At 35.4% G+C, this 19253-nt stretch overlaps 1 protein-coding gene across 1 annotated transcript in view; it reads left to right on the top strand.

Moving 5' to 3' along the window:
• Ppfia2 (PTPRF interacting protein alpha 2) overlaps positions 1-19253 on the top strand; it is a 536445-nt gene that overhangs the window by 372936 nt on the left and 144256 nt on the right. Inside the window, exon 6 of the mRNA XM_023717819.1 lies at positions 9099-9215. Coding sequence (XP_023573587.1) covers positions 9099-9215 — 117 coding nt within the window. The remainder of the gene's footprint in view (positions 1-9098; positions 9216-19253) is intronic.

The following is a 19253-nucleotide window of genomic DNA, read 5'->3' as shown; positions in this document are numbered from 1 at the left end:
TTTGTTTTTGTGTGTTGCAATCTCAGTGTAAACCATGTGTGGAATTCAGCTCCAATTAGAATAAATATCTTTGTGGAGGCAAATTATGTGTTGATGTGGTGAGATTTCTGTAAGTCTCAGGCTTGGAAATGTTAATTGAATTTGGGATAAAAATAGATGAAAAGAATCTTTGTTAATTAGATGTGGATACTGTTCAGGACTTGTGAAGTGGCTAAAAGCAAATATGAATTTTTAAAGCAGAACAAGGATTGCTATAGAATGATCACTGGGATTTTATTTTTCAAAGTAGTTGGGAATTTTTCAAAATAAATTTAAATGCCTATGTCACATGACAATAACAAATAAAAATGACAGTACAAAAGGCATGATTTCTTTTATTAGAAGTAGCTAATAGCTAAAGACATCTGTTTATGAGGACATCTTCCAAGGTGTTTAGCAAAACAGGGCAGATAAATTTCCCTGCTACCAGATCATGAAGAATAATTGTGACCTAGATAAATATTTGTACCGTTTATGCAGTGAGTCATTCCTTTAATTATTAGAAGATATAATAGTGTGCTAAAAATGCATCAGTTTTGCAGGAATTAGATCTGGATTAGAAGGCTATCTTTATCTGTTTCTCTGTGTGAACTCAGGATTATCATTTATTTACTGTCTAACTAGTTTTTCATTAGTAAAATAAAATATAACACTAAGCAAAAAATAACTGGAAAGATGAAAAAGGATAATCCATGTAAGTTTCTTTATATTGTGAAAGTTATAAATGTGCTTAACATATGACAGCTATCACTATTCTTAGTAGTTTTAATGAGGATTTTAATTTCTGACCTCTTAATTGCTATTTGTCCTCTTTCTTCCCTTATCTAACTTCAGGAAAACACTCTGTATGTTACATGGAATAATAAAAAGGGAGAAAGCAAGTGAAAATTAAGTTAATTAATTTTCATCGTTCCACTTTACAACTATTTAATTGGAAGAATTCAGTTCTTCAATACCATTGGAATTTCAATTTGCCATTTTGTGTGAATCCATTCTAAATCCAAACCACGTAAACACATGGTGCTACTGTGTATGTGACGTACATTATCTGACCTGCAATACATTTGTAGACAATTTTAATACTATTTTGAGCATAATAAAGTTGCCCATTGACATAATATCTAGATACCTTTCATTAAGCTACCTCCCATGGTCTTATCGCTACTCTTCTCTAGCTGTCCATGTCTTCTACTTTATTTGCTTCCTCGTATTATACTATGAATATTCAAAAAGAATACATCAATATTTATTCTTTGCTTAAATTTTTTTGGCTCCCCAGTGAGTGAGCTCTTCCATGGTTCTTTTTCAACTTCAAAATGTGTAATACGAGCACTTGGAAAACCTTTCAATTCATACTGTTTTCTAGGTGTACCACTCAATTTCTTGTCCATGTATGATCCTGTATGATTTTTCATCCATGTTTCTGGCTCCCCACAGGACATTTCCACTCACATAGTCTCCTGCATTTAACATTCTATAAAGATTTCTAGATTACCTCATATTTGTCAGCTAGTGTCTTGAGATCATGAGATGAACAATGAGTCAGGTATTATTCTTGGTCTCAGGGTACCCAGTAGCACAATGGGTTAGCAAAAGGTCAGCATTCAGCTGCAATTGAGTGGTTATTTTTTTGAATTGAGTTATTGGCTAAGGAATAACATCACAGAATTCCTCAGAGGGCATGGCCCCAGAATCCATCCCAAAGTTCTCTGACTAAATAGTCACAAAAAGGGAAAAATAATACTTGTGAGTATAACAATTCACAGCCATGAGGGTAAATGTGTGCTTTAGCCCATCAGTCATTTAGAACACAAAATATGAGTAGGAAGATAAAATTGAAGAGTCAATAATTCCCTATTTTAGGTGTCATTACATAATGAGTTTTTAATGTATACATTTGATTGATTACAGTACAAATACGATAAGATAGGTTATTATGATTCCCATATTTTTAAAGAAAATCATGAATTTGGGTTTAAGTAAATTGTACAAGAGCATGTAATGAGCAACCGAATTCATCTTTGGCCTTTCAAGTGTATTTAGGACTTCCACCTTTTCTTTCACCCCTCCCAAATGACCCACTTGCCTTAGGATCAGCTTTCAAAAAATTTCTATCATGATGAGAGATGAAAAGATAACAGTATAAATGGGTGAAAACAGTATAAATAAGCAATTTTATATAATGTGCTTAACCCAGTTTCGTGCATATTGTAAGAGATCAACAGATTATTATTATTTGATCATCATAATCTTACTTCTTTCATTTTTACCTCATTTACTAGAATAATTTCTGTAGGAAAGCCGCATCTGCTTCTGTGACTTAGAATACCAATCAATAAACATCCATTGAGTAAATGAACTATTATATCTTAACACTTTGAGAAATCCTTAATTTGAGAATATAAAAATATTAAATATTGTTTTTCCCCCAAATTTTGTCTCTTTGAGTTTCCGTATTCACTGATGCTGCAATTCTTTTCTAGGGGATATTTTGTTTTATTCAAAGGACTCAAAGAGCCATTCATGGTTTTAAATATCTGTTTTCAATAATAAGTTCTGTTTTTCCATCTTTGGCATAAACAGTTCCTCTCACAGATACAACATATCTCTTACTTAGAGCTCAAAATGACCCTACAGAAGTACCAAAATGAATGAAATAAGGAAGATTGGCTTGGGAATAGAACAGGATTTAGATTGTCTAGAAATAAAAATAATGGGTGGAGTTGTCAGAACATGATTTAAAAACTAAGAGATGCAAATAAGGATGAGGGAGAAGCAAAGAGGCAGAAAGTATCACAGACATTTTTGTTAAAACACTTTAACTTTGTAAGATTCATAATTCCTCCATCTTCTGGATGTTTTTTCCTCAAGCAACCTATTACACCAGAAACACAAGAACTAGAAACATAAAGATCAGGGGTGGCCAGATAGCTCAGCAGAGTAAAACACCTGCTTAGGAAGGCTCAGTGACTGGGACTTGATTCCCGGTGACTCAGCCTGGGTCTGGTGGTACAGGCCTGTAATCCCAGTGCTTGTGGGGCTGAAAACAGTAGGATCACTATGAGTCAGATCTGTGCAGTGAGACCCTGTAGACCCTGTATTACATACATTTTTATAAGAAAGCAAGCAAGCAAGCAAGCAAGCAAGAAAGAAAAAGTTTAGAACCCTTCTGTTTAGCTGGAGGCCTTTTTCAGTGAAATAAACCAGAACTACAGTTTAAATATGATGGTTTCTCTTATATAAGAAATCCAAAGTATAAGTACATTGAAGAGCAAAGCAAAAGATAGATAAGAGGACAGAGGGAGCTAGAACTTTTGCAAAAGAGAAGGGAATGAAGAGATGGAGGGAAGGGGGAAAACAGGGAAACGTGGTATAGATAGAGACATTTAGAAACATACAAGGGGGCTGAGGAGATAGCTAAGTAGAATAAGCACCTTCCTGGAAAGTACAAGGCCCTGAGTTCAATCCTCAGTACCGAAAAAAAAAAAAAGAAAAAAGAAAGAAAGATAGAGAGATAGATGCATCGATACATAGACAGTATAGACATAAATTCCCTGTGCTAAATGCAATCATTATATATTGCAGACATATACCTAATAAAAATGTTGAATCAAAAATTAAATAAATGTAGGGTGCTGGGGAGATGGCTCAGTGGAATAAGTGTTTCCCTGGCAAGCACAAGGGCCTGAGTTCAATCCCCGGTTCCACAAAAAAATAAAATAAAATAAAATAAAATATAAATAAATAAATAAATAAATGTAAAATAAAGATTTTTACATTTATTAGTTAAACTCAAGCATTCTCCAAATTTTCCACTTAGATATTTTATGTCCCGTATTGTCTTCTGTGTAGCTACTGCATTTGTAAGCATGCATTCTATTGCGTCTGTCAAAAAGACAATCTAAACTAGTATGAGCACAAAAGAGAAATTTTGCCTTTATATTCCAAAAGTGTCAGAAGTACAGTGTTTGGAATGGCTAGAATAAGGAGCAGAATTAATTGATCAGAAGTGCATTACTCTCATATGCCATGAGCAGAAACTGATGATAAATATTATCTCAGTCATATTCTACCAACATATCTTGCATAGCTCCACCAGTAGCATCTAAATGAACATTGCAATTTCCGTGGCTAGGATCATGTGCCCACCTGTTTTCTAAGAGCTCCCAACTCTTGATTGATAATCTCTCTGGCATTATTGATAGTAAAGGACAATTCCTCAACTACTATGTAAGATGTTATTATTAAAAGCTGTGAATGAATTTTAGGCACCTAAAAACAAATGTAAATAAACACCTGATAAGACATGCCTTATGATTTTAAATGGAAAGTTTCTCTTGGTAAGAAAGATTTTTAGCTCATTGTCTAATCACAGAAAGCCCTAAAAATATATGTGAAAATTTGCTTGTTTGTGAATCTGTCTGTAGAGGAGTCCAACCATAATGAAGAACAAAGGATTTCAGGGTGGGAGGATCTTACTACTTGGGAAGGCACAGCTTCTTCTACATGTAGTTTATATGCAAATAAGTAAATGTAACAGAGTAGACAGTTTACATATAGGGTTAACTTCTATTTCATTTCCACTTGGGTCTTGTCTTACTATAAAAAATATCTGAAACTGAGAGATTTATAAGCAACAGGTTTCATTTTTCTAAATTCTGAATGCTGGGAAGCCCAAAGGCAAGATTCTTCCAGGTTGAGTGTCAGTTCATTAGAGCTCAGAATGCCTCAGAGATGACACCTGTAAATATCTGGTCCTCACAGGGTCAAAAGGGATAGAAAGGAAAATTATCTGCACTAATTCTCTTAAACTGTCTTTTAAAAATATGTATCCTGTCTGTGAGGACTGAGTTCTTATGAATAGATCACCTCCTATAGGCCATATCTCTGGAGATTATCACACTGATTCTGAGGTTCCAACATCAGAATTTTGGAGGGACACATCCATTTAATCCATAGCATTCCACCATGGCCTTCTACATTTCTTTCTTTCTTTCTCTCTTTTTTTTCTTTTCTGGAACCAGGGATTGAACTCAGGCCCTTGAGCTTGCCAGGGAAGCACTTATTCCACTGGGCCATCTCCCCAGCCCCTACTTTCTACATTTTATACAAAGCACATTTGTTCCTAAAATCTTAATTCATTCTTGCATTAACTTTAGAGTCTAACTTGGAAGTATCATACAAATATCACCTAAATCATATGTGAATGATACTCAAATGTGTGAGGCAAATTCTCTCTCCATCTGTGAGTCTCTGAAATCTAGTTATGCGTTTCCAAAATACAATAGTGCTACAGGCATAGGATAGACATTTGCATTCCAAAGGGACAAGTGGAACCGAACAAAGGAGTAGCAGATTTTAACTAAATCCAAAAACCAAAAGGGCAAATGAGATTAAATTTTCAGGCTAGACAATAATCTCTGATTCTATACCCTGTCTTCTAGAAACCTACTGGTAGATGTTGAGTCATCAAAGTACTACCCTCTTGCCTGTCTGATGGACTCAGCCTGTCTTAGTTACTTTCTTCATTGCTGGGACAAAAATACCCAACATTCAAAGTTAAAGGAAAGGTTTATTTAGGTCACAGTTTGTGCAGGTTTCAGTCTATAGCTGGCCGGCTCCAAAGCAGGGTGGATGGAAGACAACTATCACAGAGAAGCAGTTCATGGTGGACAAAAGATAACAAAGCAAGCAAGGGAATAACTCCTACTCTTCCTGTCCCTTGTGTCTTACTCAGACTACTTAGGGCAGGTAGCACTCACACCCTTAATCCTAATGCCCTTGATCCTAACATTTCACTATGAATAAATCATACACTCTAGATCCAGCCACCTCTGAAAAGGCCCCCACTGTGACTGCTTGAGGCTTTGGGGGACATCTCAACAAAAGCCATAACACAGCTTAAGCCACAGCTTTCATATGTTACAGCTCTAAGGGAAGGAGCTAAGCCCTGTTGGTTCTCAAGTGCTTGGGAATCGTGGGTATCCATGACCTAGTTTCTACTCAGCATTTCTTTAGTGAGAAGTCTCCATGGTGTACCCCTTTCTGCAAGTCTTCTACATGAGTCCAAATTTACTTGGGGGCACCTTTTGAAGTTTGGCTAAGGGAAGCCAGGCCTCTCTTTGAAATTCAGCTGAAGAAGTTAGCCCTGTGTGGACAATGTTTATGGACTCTTTCCACAAAGTGATGGAACTGTAGGAATTTGGTAGGTGGGAAAGCTTTGAAAACCTCCAAAATGCCTTTAAGAATAGGTTTTTAGTGTCTTTGAGATAACATACATACGGAATAACACTCACATTGTGTATTATCCTCCTATTTCAAAAATGAAGTTATCTTTGCATAATTCATTTAAAAAGTTTGCATACTAGTGATTAAAAATTATCTTTTTGGAATTACTATGTACATGCTTTATAAAAAACATGAACTTTATAATTTTCAAAATAATAGAACAATCATATTTGTGTGGGGTGTTTTGTGAATAAGTTTAGTGTTTTAATGTTTTCTTTAAAGGGCATTAATTCATACTTTCAGTGTTTCATTCAGTAAACCTTTTCAGATAGTCTGTTTTATTTTAAAACATATTTCAAATTCATCTGACTTGCCACGCAGATGAGAGTCAATGTGTAAAATTTGGCATTGGAAACTTTTTCAAAATTATATTGCTTCCCTTCTAAGTAAATTAAATAACAGAAGAAAATGCATAGAAAAATTTTAATGTCCTAGAAATTTTATCTTAGCCTATCAATGAAGGGTGTTGTCTTAGTGGAATATGAGCAGCAGTACTTTTAAGTTTTTTAAAAAATTAGTAATAAAATTTCATTATCTTTGAATAGTAGCATTACATTATATAAAATTCAACATGTTGAGAATGTCACGTAAAAGTGATTTCTCTGTGAGCAATTCCATTCCTGATATCATTCCCTAAATATAAACCATTTCTCTGTTAACTAATAGAAAGGACTCTCTCTGGAGTTGTTCATACACATCAACTTTTTATATTTTGTTACTTCTGAATTAATTGGCTTATATTCTTTGTTTTTCATATTTATTCATTATTTAGTTCAGCACATGAATAGTGTATAAGCTGCACATAATAATTTGATGTGGTTTCGTATGAAAATGTTAATGTCAATAAAGTGCTCTTTTAAAAATTATTTTCCCATGAGATATTATGAGTACTTCTGCTACCTAAATAAACAAGCAAAGAGAAGAAATAATGAATGTAATATTTGATACTACTATACCATGCAAATATCAAAGTTAACAAGGTTATATTGCAAAAAATATTTGATGACAATGTACATGTCTCTGAGGAGAAGATTTCAGTTGATTGTTGAAAGCTAGCACATAGTCAGCTGCCAACTGCAGTAACTATGAAGAAAAGGCAAACAGCCAATTAAATTTCTCATTTCAGTGTAAGATGATATGGATATATTTCAGGAATGAACTAGCAGTCTTTATGGCTGAATCAAAGGGTCATGTAGGATGCCTTGTACCTTGTGTGGAGTTTAAATTTACTCTAGATAAGTTGGGAAAATGTACTTTATTTTTTTTAGAAAGCAAGCTGTAACATGATATACTGTATTAGAAAGTTGAACCTGGCTACTTCTTTTTTTTAATGTATTTTTTAATGTATTTTAAACAGGGTCTCACTACATAACTCAGACTCCTAGTGATTCTCCTGTCTCAGCCTCCCCAGAGCTGCGATTACAGGAATAAGCCATCATTCTGGGTCTCTAAGGCGGGCTCAGCATGCCTGGGGGTGGGACTGCATGGCAAATGATGTGGGAATAAAATCCTGGTCCCTGCACTCGCTTAAGCAGGTGCTCAGTCTGCTGAGCTATGTTGCCAGCCTGAACTTGGATACTTCTTGCATAATAATTTGTCAATATGTAAGATTGAAAGTGCAGAAACCAGTCATTTGGCAGTTGCGGTTCTGTAAGAGAAGCATAGGTGTCTTTGTCATGAGTTGAGCCACCCTTGTGAAATGATGTGCTGTATGCCAAACACCAGAGGTCAAATACAAGATCATCTGATCTCATAGACATAGCCTGGTAGATGAGGCACTGATACTCTGAGGACAACACAACAAGTATCTACCCTCAGTATTTCTAACAATTATTTAATGATTATTGGTCCTTTTTCATACACAAGCATAATAATCTTAAATTTTGTATAAGTTTTGCATGACTCAATGGTTATTGCATAATAAATAAACCAAATTTCTTTTCTGATTTAATAATAACTGATATCTGCACTGATCATACAGTAAAACTTGCCATGGAATAAGGTATAGCATTAATAAAATATAAAATATTTTCAACACTATATCAAAGTAAATATATTTTACAACACCATTTTGAGAAAGGCATAATACTGTTTTCTACTCTGTATAATACTAAAATCATGTATACTACAAGTGCATGAGAACTGTTTTTTAATCAAAACATTCATGTATAAGATTGACCTGAAATTTAAAATTTCTTCAGGAAATTGAATATATTTGAATGAAAAATGCTACATTAATTGACACTGAAATAACAGCCATGAGATAAATTTAATGGTACATGCTCATGATAGTTAATAAAATCATTTAATGGTTTAGCTTATGTAGCTACTTGTTTTCAAACTCCAGAGGTGTTATTACCACAAGATAAATAATTGTGATAATAATCAGTCTTCAACCTTGAGGTTTCCATTTGCTTCTCTTGTATACTTTAAAAATACAGACAGTAATTTTATATTATTTTACAAATTAAAAATAATTTTTGACAGATAATTAATGACAGATCAGATCTTTGCTTTGGTTACATTTTCAAATATACATTTTCCAAGTAGAAAATATTGCTTAGGTAAATTTCCCATTGCTTTCTTTTCTTAGGAGAAATATATGAATTCTTAATATTACAATTCAAAATATTGACTTAAGTTTATCAAATACTTTTTGAAATGAGTGAAATCTAATGCTTTCTGATCACTTGTGAGCATTCACAAGCAATCAAACACATTCAACTTTTTATTCATTTTAGTTTTAAAAGTATAATGCTTTTATTTTGCAGATTGTCGCCTTGCGAGAGCAAAATGTTCATATACAAAGAAAGATGGTATCAAGTGAGGGATCCACAGAGTCTGAACATCTTGAAGGGATGGAACCTGGCCAGAAGGTCCACGAGAAGGTAGGACACACATGATGCACACTGAAGCGTTCACTTTCTATATCGTTTGACAGCAATATGAAATATAAAACCCATGTAATCGATGTTCCTTAATTCTTAAATATTCGTTGATATTTTGCTGAAGGATACATGAAGCTTCGCTTTCTCATTTATTACTGTTAGTTTGGTATTGTTAAAAATATGTATGTAATATGTGCTCTATATATTTGTGCAAATACATATTTAAATATGTCATTACTTTTAACTTTATCATTGTAAAAATAATTCGATTACTTGTATTTTATATGTATATATATTAGATAGATGAAATTCACAAAGTATATGGATGCACATATGTACTTAGGATTATTTTAAGAGCAGTAATAACACTTGAATTATTAAGTATATTAAGTGATATTAAATACAAATGGTGAACAATCTATTTTTTAATCACTGCAAAGCTTCTGATAATCTTTCCTCTGTCTAAGTGCTGTCTTTGTATAGGAAACCCCAGCGCCACTTCTGCTAATAACACAGTGTGCAATTGAATTCTGTGTTGTGTGCATACAACGTGTGTATCATGGATCTTTTACCACTTTCTAGAATGGAATAATCCTTTCATTTGAGGCTTACTCACAAGCAAGGGGAAAAAGGAAATCAGCAATCTATCAGTTCAGTAGCAAAATACTTCATCTCTTTTAAACCGCTTATTTCCAGCATAAGGAGGAAGACTATAAATTATTGGTAGCTCCAGAATTAGATGAAAATGACTTGCGTATTTGCATATCCTGCGCTTGAAACTCAGGGGAATCTCCTAAATGTTCGGCTGTAATAAGTTCTAACTTAGGAGAGTTAAGCTTTTTAGTCATTAATACCACATGAATCAGGTAGCTAAATTGGTGTGATTGTAAATGTCAAGAAGCTCTAAAGCCTAGAGATTAAGAAGCAAGTGTCTGGATGACAAACTAAATAGCATCAGACTTCTTACCAGAAGATAAACTGAGCACATCCCTACAGATGTGGTTAAAATAAAGGGAAAGTTTCTAGTTTTCCTTCCTTCAGATGTAAATGCAATGAAAACCAGGAAAACCAGACTGATTTCCAGAGATAGTCTTTAGTTTTGGTGGCTGAGAAATGAATAAATCATCTCTGAAGAATTTGGGCTTTTATCCTCTATGTATTTTATAAAAATACTAATCTGTGTTGAAAACGCAATTTTACAAACGGATTTAATAACGTGTATCTAGGATTAAAAAGAATTCAACATTTTATCTTTTGTGCATACTATAAAAAATTCTAAACTATGTTAAAAATAAAACATGGTTTATAGATAGATATAATAATCTATGTCTGAGATAGAAATATTAGAAATTATTTTTCTCTCCTTCAGCTGAATAAACTGTTATTTCAGTTATCATAATGCCAAGTTATTTAGTACCATGCATTGACAATCCTAAAATGATTCAGGAGACCAACATGAAATTTTCTGTGCATGCCAGTTTATTATATTATAATAACATATAATACTATACAATAATAATAAATTATATCATCAGTAGTAGACTACTACAGTATCCCTCTTCCCCAGAGGACTCGATTCACACTGTTTTGCTGTGAAAATGGACTTTATGGTGTAACCTTGTTGTAGACACCCACAAAAATGTGTCCACTTTTCAAGCTATATTTGTGTTACTTCAGTCAAGAACTGAAGAACTATGGGTTTTTTAGGTCTAAAGAATTAGGATTTTATCTGTCCTTAAATAACCTATTTGGTGGCTCAAGCATTCTTCACAGTTTCCAGGGAATGAAGGGGAAGAGAGAATTTGTACATGTATATATATTTTTCTTTTTTTAAAAGTAATTTTATTGAGAAACAAATAACAATGAGACAGTTTCAAAACCGATTACTAGCACAGTTTCAATAATGAATACATTGCATATTGTTGTCTTAGTAGTTATTCACTGTACAAGATGCAGACATGATATCCTGTCCACAGACACAATTAGAACAAATCTCTCTATTCATTGAATTAAGAGAATGTAGCTTGTCTCAGTTATTCTTCTCTTAACAACCAAAATGAAGGAAGGAAAGATTTATTTAGCTCACAGCTACTGGAGGTTTCAGTTCATATTCAGCTGTCTCCAAGGCAGAGCGGCACAAGGCAGAGAGCAACCTTTCATGGTGGCAGCAAGGAGCAAAAGCACTGAAAGAAGTAGCAGCAGCTCAAGCAGCTAGCTTCTCTTCCCTCCCTACATTGTAATGCAACTTACCTGCCCCAGGGCAGGTGCAGCAGTCACACCCACAGTAATCAATCACCAACTCCAGAAGCCACCCCATGACTGCAGGAGGCTTTGGGGGGACACCTAGATACAAACCATAACACAGCTGTATATCTTTCCTATTTTCAAAATACAGATACCAATTGGTCGTTCATTTGTATCCCCCTTTTTTGTTTAGTTTTGTCAGAGAAGGGTACTCCATTGTCATTTAAATACTGTAGGTGTGTGAATTCAGCAAAATATTCCAATATGGTCCAGTAGGCCATAACAGTAGTGGGTTTTCCATAGGACTGGTCATGTCCTATGAAGGACATTGTTGACTTGAGCCTTTTACAGCTTAGCATATTAATATGGCTTTACTTTTTATACTTCGTGTTTATGTACATATATATTTTTTTCAAACACTCTCTGCCAACATCTCACAGCGCTTCAATTCACAGCAGATGGCATGTAGGGTAGTATATGCACTGCCTATATGTATAGCATGCTATGCAATCTAGTTTTGTGTCATTACACTATTCTGTTAGCATGACAGCGCTACCCAGTGCTTAACTACTTGCAACATTTCTTTATCACTTATCATTAAGCATGGCCATATTATTCTTTAGGTTGTAACCCCTAATATATATACAAGCAAAATTGAAAGGAAAATGGGTTCTTTCAGATTAACTTTCAGGTTTTATTTACCAGATGCGCATTGTGGTATATGTGGTATTTTTCCCTACTAGACATAATGCGTACTGGTATATACACGGAAGATTTGGAGTCATTCATGACCTCCAGTGTTTGTCATTACCTTTGTTTGTGTTCTAGTATTTTATGAAGTTGTTTCAGCCAGTAGAAAATAAATTCTAGGCTGCTGCTAACTCATTCTTGTGAGGTTGTAACTAAAGAATTTAAAAAGCTCTGATTATTGGTCTTTATTTTGATCAGTTTTCCAGTATTACAGAAGGTTTTACAAGTGCTTTAGAATAATCATCCACCATTTTTGTTTCAACTGTCTTGCCCATGCCCTCTCTTTGAGTTGACTTTTTGTCTTTGTGAGAAAATATATGGCAAAATCAACTCAGAGGACAAAAGTTTTATGTTGGATCACGGTCTCAGATGTTCCGGTTTGTTGCGCTGGGCTGGCATGCTTCGGAGCTATGGGGAGGCAGAAGGCCGGGGCAGGGAGCTCGTGCTATCCAGGAACAAAGCGAGAGGGGGTGAAGCAGAGCTGGACAAAATATGCCACCAAAGGCCACACCCCAAAGGCCTAACTTCCTCCAAACAGCTCCCGCCACAGAAATTCTCCACCCATTACAATAGGCCATCGAGTTATGAACCCATAGATGAAGTGACCCACTGGTGAAGTCAGAGCCCCGTGATCCCCCAAACCCCAGAGCCCTACCTGTGAATTCCGCTGCACTGGGATAAAACACGCAACACATGAGTCTTGGGGGACACTGAAAAGCTAGCAACAGCTTCCATTCGAACCTAAAGGATAGTAAAATATGTTGTATATATTTATTTTTAATATAAAGAAACATTTCAATTTATAGTGATTAATTTCTCAGGTTTATTCAGTAATTTTCTGATGTTATAGTATATTTCATTAATTCCTTGACCAATCTTAATAAAATATAAAATAGTTAATATCTCATTATTTTCCCATCATTTTCATCATGCTTAAATACTTTTAAAGTAAACACATAATATTGTTAAATGTCTTTTCAAAATTATCCCATGATATAATCCTTTGAGGTATAACAATACCACTGAATAAATTCTCACAAGATTATACTTTAAATTCTGCCTTTTTTTTTTTTTTCCAGTACTAGAGATCGAACTCAGGACTTTGCACTTGCTAGGCAGGTGCTTATGCCACCGAACTATATCCCCAGTCCAAGCCTGACAAATTTGATTGAGAATTTTTTAGAAGCATATTTAAACAGAAGGAAAAAATATTGAGTGAATTGTCCACGTAATGAAGCTTCCAAGTATAAAATAACAGTAGTATCAGGATGGAAATTGTAATGAGATTGGTTAGAAATAATTGCAAAACTATTATTAGATACTAATGGAACTATGAGAAGTTACTTGTAATTATGATAGCTAGGATCAACTTGTGTTGGGGCAGAAAATTCACTTAAATTACAGATTCAGGGTAGACTATTAGCCAATATGGCAGTTTTTTATGTCAGTGACTTGAGAACTCTGTTAACAAAAGTTGACAAAAATAGTCTCAAAATAAAACCACTCTTAGATGGGCCTTATACTCATGAAAAAGGACCACCATTGTTATCAACACTTGGAAACAAAAAAACAAAATGAAGGAACAAAAAAAAGGAACCAAGCTTAACTGAAATAAGGTTAAATGTTCCTGCGTGGTCTTAAATTTACTCAATTATTCTAGAAAAACATAGACATTCACATGATAATGACAGGACACTGAATTGTACCTTATCCTGAACTTGACTCAATTACTTTTTTCCTGTTGCTCTCTAGAGAGGTGCTAATTCACAAATGTTTTAAATAAGCATATTACTTTTAGAGATTATAATGTACATAAATAGTATCTGTTGTGCCTCCAGATTTCTTTGCCAGCCATAAATATTTACTAGGTGATGTGGGTCTTAACAAGGTTAGATGGTGCTAGAAATTCATGAAATGCAGCCTCTGTAATAAATTTGGGAAGACTATGTGAGAAATAAACACCCTCAAAATGATGCTACAAAATGTGAATTCCATGCCAAAAGTAGTATGAGAGCTTAAAAGAAACACTGTCGAATATTGGATTTTAAAGAGAGAAATCAACCACATTCAAAAGCCTAAACAGTTTTTGAAGCCAAAGAATCACGATGTGCTGGGGGGGGGGGCATGTTTTGATCACATTTTAGGAAAGAGTGACGGGGTAGCTGGAGTTGGATGACAAAGGGACAGGAGAGGAATGAAACACTATGCAGGTACCAGATCATTTGCATTCTTGTAGGGTCTGGTAATGAGCTCAAATTCATTTTGCATACAGTGGAAAAACCTGGAGTGTTTTAAACAAGGAAGCATGTAAATTGTGTTATTTTTATAAAGTTATTTGCAATACACATATACGTTTGTCATTTTTTTTTTACACATCAGTTTTCTGTTTTAGAAACAGATGGTGACTTTGAGTTGAAATGAATTATTTATCTGGACCAAACTGTCTCATGTTCAGATAATAGAGTGCCATCACATCCCTTCTTTCCAAAAATAAGTTATTGTTGGTTTTTATTGTTTCATAACTAATTTGTGTCTTAGAGTTATTTATTCTACAGTTAGTTAATATTCACTAGAATTATTTTATTTTGTTCAAACTGTGTCTTAAAAATATTTTTTCACATTCTTCCCACAATTCTCCTAGTTTTTTTGTTTGTTTGTTTGTTTGTTTGTTTTGTTTTTTTAACTCTGAACAAGTCACAAAAAGGTGACTGGCTATTCTTGTTTGTTTTCACTCTGGGTCTGATTCTTCAAGAAGGGCAAGAGGGGCACCTGCTCATGATTTTGTGGGCCTTCTGACCAGAGAGATCAGAGCCAGTTCCAGAGTCTGGATGTGCCTCTCCCCCACGACAACTGTGAGTGGCTTGCCCCTTACTGGGCCCACTTGTAGTTCTAATGAGTGCCTAGGACATTCCTGAGTGCTATGGCTGTGGGCAATGGCTGGAGTGCCCTCAGATAGAGGCAAAGCAGATTTCCCAAGGAGCAGCTGAAGGTGAGGTGGGACAGGGGCTGGCAGTAGTGCAGGGGTCATAGTAGACAACTGACATCTATGGTGGAATTGCCAGAGAACTGAGAATGATTGATAACAATTATTAGTAAGAATGTGGTCTAAGAGTCAACATAAAACTATATTTTCATAAATGAAAATACAGCAGTACATTATATTTGACAGTTTCCTAGCTTTATTTTTAATTATTAGATATTTTTAGACTTAAGGTATGTGAATTTCTTTGTTCTTTCACCCTAGGATTCATATATACATGAACTCACCTGTCTAAACTTCACTCTAAGCAATATAACTTAAGATAGATGTGGTGGTGCTTGGATATATTCTCAGCACTGAGAGGCTGAGGCAGATGGATAAAAAAAAAAAAAAGAAAAGAAAGAAAGAAAAAAGAAACATAAAAAGACAGGGAATATGTATCTGTATACATTTGCATCCATGTGTACACAAAACTCAAACTATTTTCAGTGGATTTTGATGGTTCAGGTTTTCACAGAGCCAATAGTGGAGGCGGTTGCTGATCTTTCAGTGACCAAACACCCCATGAGGCTGAGGGCTGTCTCTGGCCCATCCCCTGAGGACCTGCCCAGTTGGCCAAGGTCTTCTCACTTCTCATGCCTATGCATTGCTGCTTCCGTTTTGAACTTAACTACTCTGAGAGAATCACACTGAATTCTCCCTACTTAATTTTTTTTGATTGTCTCATGATAATTGCACAGATTTATGCGATAAAACATGATACGCAGGTACAAGTGAACACTGTGATGATCAAAACAGCATAATTAACATATCACCTTCAGCTTTTATCATTTCTTAATGATACAAATATTTAAAATCCTCTCTTCTAGCTATATAGAGATATACTCAGTTGTTAACTGTAAGCACCCTACTGTACAATAAAACACCAGCTCTTATTCTATCCAACTGTAACATGATGTTACTCGAATGATAGCTCCCCACCCCCTTTATTCTCCTTGGATCTTTGGCATCTGGGAATGAGTTTTCTACTCTACACTTCTATGAAGTTCATTTTTCATATCTCATGTAAGCTTTTTATATGCATTTCTCAGTGCATGTCAGCCTCTGTCCGCAATGAGGCTTCCAAAAATTTAATCTTACACTGAGGCATTATTGTTTCCTCTAAAAGAGACAGTTTTGATGGAAAATATTCAAAAAGTCAGGGTAGAGTTCACAGAAAACCTTCTGTCAAAGATCCCAGATAGTCTAATTTTCCCTAATAAGACATGATAGCTAAGTGTATGTTTCTAAGTAATTCTGCAATTGAGTATTAAAGCAATGAAATCGAAAAGGAGGGTGAGCTTATGAATCTGTCTTCTTGGAAAGAAAACATTCAAGTGTAGCTCCACATACATAAGCTTGACTGGACTTAGAGGCCTTGATAAGCTAGGAAAAGATGCAGCAGAGGCACAGTTAGATTGTTCCACAGTTCATTATTAGGTAATAATTTTTAATATGCTCAAGCTTCAAGTGGAGAATGCAGGGTGCAAGGCTTCAGGGTTGCCACTTACCTCCAGGTCAGTAGCCTAAACTGAGTCAAATATACTACAGGGGAATCCTTCCTTCCTGATGGTGACACTTTGAAGACCAGTGAATCTCTTTTTCAAACCTCTCTGGAAAGTTCATTAAGAGGCTACAAGCCAATAAAGTCAGAATAAGTAACCACAATTAATATCTTTTAAATTTTGAAAAGTGGGGGGGGGGCGCTGGCCCTAGCTCAGTTCTTTAAGTGGCTGCTTCCCCAAAGCTGTCAGGCTCAGGTGGCTGTGGTTCGATCCCCACAACTCAAGCCAGCCAAACCTGCTCTGAAGGCATTCGTTGCAAAAAAAAAAAAAAAATCCTTCTGGCTTTAAAAAAAAAAAGGTGCTTTTCTGTCAGTCATTTAATTTGATCCCAAGATGGTTGTAGAGCATAATTACTCATCAAAGTCATAGAGTTTTGTGAGAAGAAGGAGCTGAGATAGACAGGGAACAACTGTGCAAAGATTAAAAATGACCTGTGGGTGAAAACCGACAGCATATAAAGTACTAGATGTAATGGATTTTCACATATGAGTACTTACTTTAAATAACCTGTCCATGTATCTTAGAAGGTGAAAGCTTATTTTCCTAAGTATGAGGGTTCAAAATTTTTCCAAAACTAAACAAAAGACAAACAACTCTTTAAATACCATTTGAATCTCTTCAGCTATCATAGGGCTAAAGATATTTCTCCAGCATTACTAACTCTTCTTTCTTTTGTCATCAGTGTTTTCTTTCTCTGCTCCTTTCATATACAAAATACTTTCCAATCAGAAAGAGGAAAAAAAATGACTTAACTCTGTGTCAACCATCTGCTATTGCTCTATTTTTTGCACCTCTTGGCAAGAAAACTGTTTTCAAGGGTTGTCTCCAGTTGCTTTCTTTCCATTTTTTGGTGAGCTGCTTCCAACACTGTCTTCACCACACCACTCCGCAGAGGCTGCTCCTGTCACTGTCACTGCTAAGTGTGTACTCACAAGTACAATAGGATATCCCAGCCCTTGCGATCGGTTACTTAATCACTCTTTCCTCCATGATGCGCCTTGTTCACTGGCCCTCTGGGAAGCCACACTGTTTTCTCTTACCTTACCACTGGTTGTGCCTGTCTCAGCACCGGAAAGCCCCAGGGTTCTGTCCTCTTTTCTCTTTAAGTCTCTCCAGTCATTTCAACCAGGCTTAAAGCTTTAAATACCATTCATATGCCAGTGACTAACAAATGTCTACTTGTAATTCAAATCCTTAAACTAAACAATGTTTCCTGATTTACCTGTTGAATATCTCCAATTGTCTGTTTAAAAGACATTGCATACTTAAAGCTCGCTTATAAATGTCAAAGCTCATTTATATATCCCCAAAACCTTGCTCTGTCTTCTATCTCCAGTGATAGAAATCAAACTTTTCAATTGCTCACACTAGAGTATAGAATCAACATTGCATTCGTTTTTTTATCTCTCACCATACATCAAAGCATAAAGAAATTCTATGTACACTAGCTTCAGAATAAACTTAGAACATGACCATTTTTCACTATTTTGACTCTACTGTATCATGGGTTCTGTATAGTTCATTCAAAATGGCATAAATCACCTTCTCTGTGCCAGAGTCTCTGCCCCTTTGTAATCTAGAGGAGCATCCCATCACATCTGGCAGTGACAAGGCAGTTGGGGTGACCGGCTTCTTTCTGCATTGGAGTGTTGCAGCTCTGTATGCTGTGGTGCTCAAGCAGTGTTGGAAAATGTAGGTGGCTAAGTTTGGTGCCCAGCTTTCAGGACCTCCAAGTACCCTTTAAATGTCCCACACTAGAGATGTCATAACACTGTTTCCCAGATCCTCCTACACGAGCTTCAGATGTACTGCCTGCCCTCCCCCCGCTGGCACTGTAGCCAGTGCCAGGTACTTATATTGTATGAGATATTCCTAAGACCTTTGTAGCTAATTTAAAGTAATGATGCTATTTCAGATGCTATGACTTATATTTGTAGAGATATTTCCGGACCACTCAAGCATGGATTTTCTTGCTTTGTGATACCCAAATCAAGAGCAACCTGGAATTTTTTAAAGTATCAGAAGATTACACAGATGGTAGACTATGACTGTGTAAAAATGATACTTCTTATTGATTTTGTTTCATTGAAGTACATGCCCAATTTCCAGTAAAAATTAGAAAAAAAGCATGAACTGGAGTAACATTTTAAAACATATGTCTGAACATGTCAATTATCAAAGAGTTGGATGCATCCTAGTACAAAGACGCTGAGTTCAGCCCTGACCCCCAACACACAGAAGTTCAACAGCAGAAGAAACTCTTAGAACTAACAGGTATGCTGAACGCTAAATCAATATTTAAAATTAATAGCATGTTTATATACCAATATTAATTTATTAGTAAAATATGAAAAAAGATATAGTCATCATACTAGCAATAAACAGTATCTTCCCATAAATTTTTCCATTACAGGAGACTTTATATACTGGCCTTTCCTTGTCTTCTAAGTTTATCTCCCA

Source organism: Octodon degus, unplaced genomic scaffold (assembly GCF_000260255.1).
Source record: "Octodon degus isolate 3935 unplaced genomic scaffold, OctDeg1.0 scaffold00004, whole genome shotgun sequence".
NCBI classification, from domain to species: Eukaryota; Metazoa; Chordata; class Mammalia; order Rodentia; family Octodontidae; genus Octodon; species Octodon degus.
Note: the sequence above shows the minus strand (reverse complement) of the source record. Positions and strands in the feature narration are given on the sequence as shown.